The sequence below is a fragment of the Glandiceps talaboti genome, chromosome 2, assembly GCF_964340395.1.
Source record: "Glandiceps talaboti chromosome 2, keGlaTala1.1, whole genome shotgun sequence".
Classification (NCBI taxonomy): Eukaryota; Metazoa; Hemichordata; class Enteropneusta; family Spengelidae; genus Glandiceps; species Glandiceps talaboti.
Genome location: NC_135550.1, coordinates 33346218 through 33357171, shown reverse-complemented (window position 1 = coordinate 33357171; position 10954 = coordinate 33346218). Strand labels below are relative to the sequence as shown.

General features: G+C 34.6%; 1 protein-coding gene across 1 annotated transcript; it reads right to left on the bottom strand.

Annotated features, from left to right (window-relative positions):
* Nucleotides 1-2799: 2799 nt before the first annotated feature.
* On the bottom strand, nucleotides 2800-10708 carry LOC144453361 (large ribosomal subunit protein uL4m-like). The gene is made up of 9 exons (XM_078144635.1): nucleotides 10575-10708; nucleotides 9922-10024; nucleotides 9017-9191; nucleotides 7474-7525; nucleotides 7017-7134; nucleotides 6462-6619; nucleotides 4668-4726; nucleotides 3923-4002; nucleotides 2800-3578 (listed from the first exon to the last, which is right to left on the bottom strand). The coding sequence occupies exons 1-9, from the start codon at nucleotides 10659-10661 to the stop codon at nucleotides 3397-3399; spliced, it is 1014 nt and encodes a 337-aa protein (XP_078000761.1). The 5' UTR covers nucleotides 10662-10708; the 3' UTR covers nucleotides 2800-3396.
* Nucleotides 10709-10954: the final 246 nt, after the last annotated feature.

Below are 10954 nucleotides of genomic sequence, written 5' to 3'. Positions count from 1 at the left end.
ACTCTCTGAGCTGAATCAGATGGGGAGGACTCAACTTGATTTATTTAGTTCAGTTTTTACATCTACGCAATCCACTAAATGCTAGAACCTATATCAGTGATACATTTATCACCTATGTAGGTTCTAGTATGGTTTAATAGTCCAGTCAACCAACAAGTGGGTTGTGTGGAGGTAAACATGAACTATTAAGTAGTCTTTAAAAACAATCTGCACTGTCATTCAAATTTGACAATCAGAACACTATATCATATGCTTGTATATGAGGCTGAACACACATACAGACTGACAGAACCCAATGTAATAGCCCCCTGCAAGTGGGGCCTGTTGGGGTTAAAAGCCTGTTACATCGGGTGATGGCTGTAAAACAGATCATCATTGTCAACAAATATTTCAACAAAAGTAATATAGATGACTATTAACAGGTCATGACAATTAGATATTTAATCAATACACACAATGCAATTTGACAACTCAGAGCTTTCAACTATAAACTACCAGTCTTGTTCACTTTATGGATGGTGTTGTTTAGGTGTGATGTTTTGTGCAGTATTTGTGCCATGTTTGATGCAGTATTTGAAGCATGCTTTTGTGAAGGCTATTATTGTTTTATTTCAAGTGAATTTGTTGAATGTCAGTATTTTTGTAAAGTTGTCTTGTGCAAGTCCTTGACAGTTTTAGATAAGGTCAATATATGACTCTTCTACAGATGTGATTTCATTTTATCCATATATAGCAAGTTTTGCTTCAAAGTATAAAATAATGAAATTCCTATTCTATGCTCTAAAGTATGGGGCTTATGCAAAATTTGCTGATGTCAGCATTATTGTAGAACTGAATGTTGAAATTGACTTTTAATTTGAGATAAGTATGAGTGCAATATGGTATTGATTACCAGAATAATCATCTTTTACCAGTATACATGTACAAGAACTAGTGTATACATGGTTTTCAATCTTGTTAATAAATCATAGACATCTGCTACAGCAGAATCCATAATTATCAGACTTCACATGACAATTAAAAAGTTATGATTTAGATCCCTACATTGGGACTTTTGCAAAGGATTTGGGATTCGACCCTGTCAGGCTAGGAAAGAATTATACTTCAGAATTTCCAAAAATACATAAATTGATACTACCAGTAGGTATTTTACAGTACTATTAAATACACATTTTTTTCAGAGAAATGTTTGGAATCTGGCTGTATTTTGGATTTTTATTTTAGGATAAGTGGGATAGTCTGTAGCATACTATACTTTTCTACTGTCTCACAATGTCATATTTATCACCATGGTATGCTGAGTTATGTAAATGTGTACTCTCCTATAAGGCCACCACTGTCTATGGTCGTACCAAGATGTCTGAACTCTCCAATAAGGCCACCACTGTCTATGGTCGTACCAAGATGTCTGAACTCTCCAATAAGGCCACCACTGTCTATGGTCGTACCAAGATGTCTGAACTCTCCAATAAGGCCACCACTGTCTATGGTCGTACCAAGATGTCTGAACTCTCCAATAAGGCCACCACTGTCTATGGTCGTACCAAGATGTCTGAACTCTCCAATAAGGCCACCACTGTCTATGGTCGTACCAAGATGTCTGAACTCTCCAATAAGGCCACCACTGTCTATGGTCGTACCAAGATGTCTGAACTCTCCAATAAGGCCACCACTGTCTATGGTCGTACCAAGATGTCTGAACTCTCCAATAAGGCCACCACTGTCTATGGTCGTACCAAGATGTCTGAACTCTTCTATAAGGCCACCACTGTCTATGGTCATACCAAGATGTCTGAACTCTTCTATAAGGCCACCACTGTCTATGGTCGTACCAAGATGTTTGAACTCTCCTTAGGCCACATGACATCATACTTAAATGTCTGAACTCTCATAAGGCCAAAATTAACTGTCATACCAAGATGTCTGAATTCTCCTAAGGCCACGTGACATCATATTAACCTAAGATGTCAGAACTCCCCCAAGGCCAAAATTAACTGTCGTACCAAGATGTCCAAGATATTGCATCCCGTTTAGCACAGATTATGTTTAGGGCCAATGACCGATGTAAGGATTCACCTTATCACTTAAATGAAGTATGTTGAACTTGGGTAGACAATGAATGGGGTTGTTTTCATATCACCAAATTAATGATTATCTTTTATGATAATCTGAGTATTCCACTTGTCAACTTTGTAATATTTATGTACAATATTTAGTAATGCATAGTGTATATTGTAGGACTTTGTACATATCCGACTATGGCCTGTAACAATGAACTTTGTACAAAGCTCCTTCAAATTCAATCAATCAATCAATAGAATTTGTAGAGTGCCAAAATCCAATACAACATAATGTTCTATGGTGCTGAACAGGAACAATAGTAGATCCTTGTAAAAAATTAGTTGGAATGCAAACAGACGTGTCTAGATATCCTTCTTGAATTTATCAACAGTTCAAGTCGTATACTGTTTCATGAGATTGGCACTGCTCGCAAGAATGCACACTCACTTTGTATTACAACTTAGATTGTCAAACTATGTCCTGTAACAATGAACTTTGTAGCTGGTAGCTCCTTCAAATTATTTTTCCTTGTTCTTCATGTCTGCAGCATTTTTTGTTGAATTCTATGTATGAGCACAAAATGAAATGAATATTTACAAAACATAACCTGAAAAGACCTGAAAAGTAAAATGCATTGTTCAATGAAACTGATATCTGGAAGATAAATAAAGCAACTTAAAACATTTGATATGTGTGTTCATTTTATTACACATCAAATTAATTTTGCACAAACTAAAAAGTTGACATGAAATGACATGGTAACATGATAAATCTGATGCAATGCATAACCATTTTGCTTATTGGTTGACTATTCTTACTTATCATCCAAATCAATGATTACAAAAATATGGAGTTCCAAAACTACGATCTACTGACCCGTCAAATATTTTGCAGTGAATCTAAATGCAGGGTAATCAATCACATTAACATATACTTTCAATATTTGATATTTCTACAGAATATTTTAGGGAATATAAAAACTTGTCATTTTGATATTGTATTTTGGTCTCTTAATACACCAAGTGTATACTATACGCAAATCTGACATTTGCATATATATCCTTGAGCAGTTAGTGTACCTGTATCTGATGTTGTTATAGAACACAAAATTGTTACCATGTCTCTGTTATCATAAGTCACACTTGCTGCACATTTTTTGCTGTGCTTCAGCAGACACAAGACATGTTTTCCTACAAAACTGTATGAGATATTTAAATTTGGGGTTATGACCTCTCACACATTGGTGTTAGAATCAGATTCTGCATGTGATTCACAACATAAGCCACAGCAGAGTTTGCAGACAGTTAATGTGAACTTTGACCTAGCCATATATTCCTAGGACTTGACTTGTTTGTTGAAGGCATCTATTCTGTTTAGCTGTTGTGACATTATGACGTCATACTTCAAATCTCCAGTGTATCTGTTCATGTGATACAGAAGTCGGTCTTCAAGAAAATTGACAGCATCCAGGGTGAGAACTAGAGTGTAGTGTTTCAGCATGCTGTACACATTAAGTCCTGTAATAGTAAAGTAGATTAGTTCATGAAAGCTTAGTGATAATATCTAGATTGAGAGGTCTTTGTTGTATAAACTGATTGAACACACTGAAAAATGTACATCAACAACATTATTAGTCTTGTGGTAAGACTTTGATCGGAGGTTGACAGTACCACTGGTGTGCAGCACCAGCCCATGACAGCACCTTTGATATAATATACTTTTTTAAGTTAGCAGCATTGCCAGTAGGTCTAGCAGCTAGACTAAATCATCATGTGTAATGTGCAATGAAAGTATGATCCACCTTGAGCTAAATTCTGAACACTCTAAGACTGCTATTTTTTTTAACTCTTAAGACACATACCTTCTGTTGACATTACATTGTAGGTTTTTATCCTATTGGTAGCAGCTATGATATTAGATGGCATTTCTTCAACTGGTTTACTGTAATGAGATAATCAGTGTTACCAGTTGAACGCCCCTGTAGATGTACAATGTACAACCAGACAGCTGGTACTGTGTAATAATCAATGTTACCAGGTGAACACCCCCTGTTAGATGTACAATGTACAACCAGACAGCTGGTACTGTGTATAATCAATGTTACCAGGTGAACACCCCCTGTTAGATGTACAATGTACAACCAGACAGCTGGTACTGTGTATAATCAATGTTACCAGGTGAACACCCCCTGTTAGATGTACAATGTACAACCAGACAGCTGGTACTGTGTATAATCAATGTTACCAGGTGAACACCCCCTGTAGATGTACAATGTACAACCAGACAACTGGTAATGTGTATAATAAATGTTACCAGGTGAACACCCCCTGTAGATGTACAATGTACATCCAGACAGCTGGTACTGTGTCAGCTGGATTACCAGTTACATTTCAGCATCAATGACATGAACACCTTCTTTTGCATCTTTAAGTGTTGTAATTTTGTTGTCAGAAAAAAGTGTGCATTTCATTTGATAAATATTAAAAGGGGTACCATTGTTTTCAGACGGCAATTATTTACATACAATATGAGTGAAAATGGCATTATTTTGTCATATCTTGATGAAACATAGAGACAATCAGTCAAGAGTATTGAAAGCCACTTACTGATCAATAAATAAGACAGATCCTCCCCAGTACCTCTCCATTGCAAGATCTTCTAAGTACTGTAACATAGAGAAAATGTAGTGTTACACTGAAAATGTCAAAATTCATTCATTGTATCTGACACAATGTTACACTGAAAATATATCAAAATTCATTCATTGTATCTGACACAATGTTACACTGAAAATATATCAAAATTCATTCATTGTATCTGACACAATGTTACACTGAAAATATATCAAAATTCATTCATTGTATCTAAGGCATACCTCAGGTTCTGGTACAGGGATATCTAAAGAATCTACTATAATTATTGTATCTGAGACATACCTCTGGTTCTGGTACAGGGGTATCTAAAGAATCTACTATATGCATTGTATCTAAGACATACCTCTGGTTCTGGTACAGGGATATCTAAAGAATCTACTATGTGCATTGTATCTAAGACATACCTCTGGTTCTGGTACAGGGATATCTAAAGAATCTACTATATGCATTGTATCTGAGACATACCTCTGGTTCTGGTACAGGGATATCTAAAGAATCTACTATATGCATTGTATCTAAGACATACCTCTGGTTCTGGTACAGGGATATCTAAAGAATCTACTATGTGCATTGTATCTGAGACATACCTCAGGTTCTGGTACAGGGATATCTAAAGAATCTACTATAATTATTGTATCTGAGACATACCTCAGGTTCTGGTACAGGGATATCTAAAGAATCTACTATAATTATTGTATCTGAGACATACCTCTGGTTCTGGTACAGGGGTATCTAAAGAATCTACTATATGCATTGTATCTAAGACATACCTCTGGTTCTGGTACAGGGATATCTAAAGAATCTACTATGTGCATTGTATCTAAGACATACCTCTGGTTCTGGTACAGGGATATCTAAAGAATCTACTATATGCATTGTATCTGAGACATACCTCTGGTTCTGGTACAGGGATATCTAAAGAATCTACTATATGCATTGTATCTAAGACATACCTCTGGTTCTGGTACAGGGATATCTAAAGAATCTACTATGTGCATTGTATCTGAGACATACCTCAGGTTCTGGTACAGGGATATCTAAAGAATCTACTATAATTATTGTATCTGAGACATACCTCTGGTTCTGGTACAGGGATATCTAAAGAATCTACTATAATTATTGTATCTGAGACATACCTCTGGTTCTGGTACAGGGATATCTAAAGAATCTACTATAATTATTGTATCTGAGACATACCTCAGGTTCTGGTACAGGGATATCTAAAGAATCTACTATATGCATTGTATCTGAGACATACCTCTGGTTCTGGTACAGGGATATCTAAAGAATCTACTATAATTATTGTATCTGAGACATACCTCAGGTTCTGGTACAGGGATATCTAAAGAATCTACTATATGCACTGTATCTGAGACATACCTCAGGTTCTGGTACAGGGATATCTAAAGAATCTACTATATGCATTGTATCTAAGACATACCTCAGGTTCTGGTACAGGGATATCTAAAGAATCTACTATGTGCATTGTATCTGAGACATACCTCAGGTTCTGGTACAGGGATATCTAAAGAATCTACTATGTGCATTGTATCTGAGACATACCTCTGGTTCTGGTACAGGGATATCTAAAGAATCTACTATGTGCATTGTATCTGAGACATACCTCAGGTTCTGGTACAGGGATATCTAAAGAATCTACTATGTGCATTGTATCTGAGACATACCTCTGGTTCTGGTACAGGGATATCTAAAGAATCTACTATGTGCATTGTATCTGAGACATACCTCTGGTTCTGGTACAGGGATATCTAAAGAATCTACTATGTGCATTGTATCTTGAGAGTATTTGACAGTCAATGCAACCCTTAGTCCTCTTTCTCGTACTCTGGTTGGTAAAACATACCAGTAAGATAGAGGGCCTCTAGGTCCTTTGGCTGAACCACCTGTCAATTAATAAAGGAATGAACATTGAGATATTGGACCTAAATTATACACAACAAGTAACATTACTGATGACATTCTGCCTCAAATAGGATTTTGTTTATCTGTACTTCTTGTTTTGTTTGAAAACTGTACTATTTGGCATTTAACTGATCCAATAGGATTAACGTAGATACACTAGATACTCTAATAAAGCATTTGAGATTTGATGTCAGAAGAAGTAAATCAGCACCTGACTGAAATGTAGTTGCTAATCTAAATGTTGGATGTATACATAGTTGAAGTTAATACATGCCTCCTATCTCCATCAAATCATTAATAATTATCAAAATATAGTTTGACCCAGGGTCTATGGTGAATTGTAGAAGTACTATTTAATAGGTATTGATAGTGTAGTACCTCCTTTCCATAAAGGTGATCTGATACTGCCATGTCGAGCTCTACCACTGCCTTTCTGTTTCCATGGTTTCCTACCACCACCTCTCATCTCAGCTCTTGTTTTTGCCTTCTCAAAATTCTGAAAAAACAACAAATATGCATAATGTATTGGCATTGGTATAGTACATTTGGTATATATTGGTAAATTTGGATGGCAATCAATTTCTGAAGTACATTGAAGTTACATAAACTCAAGTTCCATCACAATATGAGTATGATTTTGAGCCATGGAATGACAAAGGGACCTTCTCTTTGCATATTACCAAAAGGGGTCTCCTCTCAATATATGGCTCATTGGGCATAACATGACCTTGTCTGTCCTTTCTTGCAACAATACCATCCACTCTATGAATACATTGATATATCAATTTATTTCAGACAAAGTCTACTCAGTTTAATCTATATGAGCTATACTTACAATTTTTTTATACATTTTCTGCCACTGGAGACATTTGTGGAGAAGATCAATTCTAGATAAAAGAAAAGACAAATATGATGTAAATACATATGTATACAATATAGATCACTACATATGATGTAAATACATATGTATACAATATAGATCACTACATATGATGTAAATACATATGTATACAATATAGATCACTACATATGATGTAAATACATATGTATACAATATAGATCACTACATATGATGTAAATACATATGTATACAATATAGATCACTACATATGATGTAAATACATATGTATACAATATAGATTACTACATATGATGTAAATACATATGTATACAATATAGATCACTACATATGATGTAAATACATATGTACACAATATAGATCACTACATATGATGTAAATACATATTTATACAATATAGATCACTACATATGATGTAAATACATATTTATACAATATAGATCACTACATATGATGTAAATACATATGTATACAATATAGATCACTACATATGATGTAAATACATATGTATACAATATAGATCACTACATATGATGTACCGATAAATACATATGTATACAATATAGATCACTACATATGATGTAAATACATATGTATACAATATAGATCACTACATATGATGTAAATACAGGGGTGAACAAATCCACTGGTCCTGGGTCCGGGACTAGCGATTTTTTTGGGCGGACCACACAAATGTTACCTTGTCTGGTCCATCGGACCAGTACCTTACTGTTAATAACTAAACTATGTTAAAAAGTTGTCTGAATATACAGATTCATCGGCAAGATTTAATGTTTCACATTAGCGGGACCTGGGACCACTAATTCTTTCAGCAGGACCACTGGATTTTTTAAGGCACTGGTCCGGGGACCACCAGTTCACAAAATGCTTTGTTCACCCCTGAAATACATATGTATACAATATATATCACTACATCAAAAAATGTAGAAAGATTATTTACTTATGGTAATACATGTAATGCAAATACTGTAAGCAAATATTATGAAAATCAAAGAAATCAAGATATGTAATGTTTGGCATGAGTAATTCAAGATCCAAAACCATCAAATGCAAGTGTGATACATATATGGATTTAGTGTATGGCCACCTTATTTCTTAAACATAGGATGAATCTTACTTTATGAAATGTTTGATATTTTCTTGGACACTACCTCTTGGGTTAGTTTATAAGATTCATGGTTTGAACAGAAGACAGAGTAATAACCTCATGTTATTACACATGTACCAGAGATTAATTGCACCAGAGATTACTTGCATCAGAGCACATGCATTCTAGTGGTATTTGCACTGCAGTACAATACCGAAAAACATTATTGCATAAATGAGGATGCATGTCATGTGAGTGCAGGGTGTGGGTACTTATGGGTATTTGCACTTTTGCATGCATTGTTTTCTGCTGCACTTTCACTTGCTATGATTGTGAAAGTGTTCCCTAGAGTATGCCACACTTGCACTCACACGGCATGGGGTTCTGTCATAGTATTCAATCATTTCTAACCTGGGATAGGTACCAAATACATCTGGATGTAGATCAATCAGACCTAGTTTTATATCTTCCTTGCTGCCAAGTGTTTCTAACCATGCTTGTTTAGGTTGTACATGAAATGGTAACTGTTTCAAAGGCCTTGATGTTATCAAGGGAAGACTGGATCTTATTTTAGCTGATACATAATCTGTAAAAACCAAACACGGTTGTCAAAAGTATGTAAAGCGAGCAAGTTTGTGATGTTGCATGTCTGCATTTATTAAGTTGATTATGTTTTGTCACATTTTATTGCGAACAGATGTTAACATACAAAACATGATAACTGGGAAGCTGACAAAATGGGTAAAATGAATACCTTTGAGACACATTGCCATGTTACTGTACTACAATGAAAATATTACCCTGGTACATGTATATATTATTCTCCAATATATTTCTTTCTTCTGCCAAGGAATTATAATATGAGTGACCTAAGGGACCTTGTCAATACAAGTTGTTAGACAAATAGTGACAAAACCCTTATGACATGAGTGTTTTCCAGATGAATAAAGACAAATATTGTGGAATAATGTTATTATACTTCCGCATGCAAAATTTGTGAAAAATCAGGAAAAATTACGGCACTTTTGAACATTTTGACTTGTATTGAGAGCAAAACAGAACCAGTAACATAGACTTAGTTGTCAAGACATGGAAAGACCAAAGTATATAATGATAACAGAAAATGTGGATTATAATATAATCCATATTTTCTGTTCACAGAAAATAACTTGGTTTGTGCATGGTTCAATTAGAGAAATTTTGATTTCCTTGGATATTGCCAACAATAATACACAATACATATAATAATAAATATGGTCATTGTAAATAACATGAAAAACATAAAAAGTTACTGAATAACATGAAATGCTACACACCTTTTTGAATTTTTTCTGAAGCTTCATCTAATTCAGGATCTTGCATGTGAAAGTTACCTACGGAATCTCCATTCTTATGATTTGAAGGTGATGTCGATAAACTCTGTACAATGTAAATAATAATGAGAGATGTGTGCTACATGTATAAATGTATATACAGCATAGGCTAGAATTATAAATTAAATTTCTATGACTTCACAATTATTATATTATTTCAGTTCTTGCAGGAATGCAAAAAGTGCTTTGTACAACAATTATTTTGAACAGAATACTGAACAGAATCTGACTCATTGTAGAATTCAGATGAAAGCAAACACTTTTAGCTTTTACATGTAATATTTTATTAGTTAATTATTTATTTATCTATGGATCAACCAGAGATCTCTGCTTTTATCACCAAATTATAAACAATTATTTTCAATATGGGTTACTACATCATATTGTAACCACATGTGAATATTTTGTAAATTATGTGTGTTATGTATTCCAGGAGTAAAGTAATACAATGAAATGTGTGTGTGTGTGTGTGTGTGTGTAGGTGATATGTTGATTTCTGCTCCAGTAAACAGAAATGATCTACATTGAATTTGCATCTTGATCATGCTCCCCTGTAAAAATGAGAATTTACAATTTAATATATGTTAATACCTTACCTGTGTTTGTACATACTGACACGTCGATAATCTACTAATCTTTGTTCCTTTGCCTACAATAAATCTGAATACATTTGAAAGACTCATACTACTTAATTTCACGTATTGGTTATGTGCATATTTCGCATCGCATGTGTTTCTGAAGGATGACCCCAAATATGACCTACCCATAATGCACTATTCTCCATTAATTCGTTCAACTTCATAAATTTGAAATAATTAGTAATGCCCTATTTTCATGGATGGTGTTTAAAAAATGAAGTACTTCGACTCTAACTATTCATTTATATATCATTTGCTGTGGCCGTACATGCTGATGAAAAGATAAAGTGGATAAGTGAGTGAATGGAAAACACACACGGGTTGCTAACTTGCTATGT

Bases quoted from the DNA above. Each gene is read 5' to 3' on its own strand.
- LOC144453361 (XM_078144635.1), bottom strand. From the start codon at position 10,661: ATGAGTCTTTCAAATGTATTCAGATTTATTGTAGGCAAAGGAACAAAG. The intron at 10,025-10,574 runs GTAAGGTATTAA...TACATTGTACAG, and splicing joins GTCAGTATGTACAAACACAG to AGTTTATCGACATCACCTTC. The intron at 7,135-7,473 runs GTAAGTATAGCT...TTGTTTTTTCAG, and splicing joins AGAAAATGTATAAAAAAATT to AATTTTGAGAAGGCAAAAAC.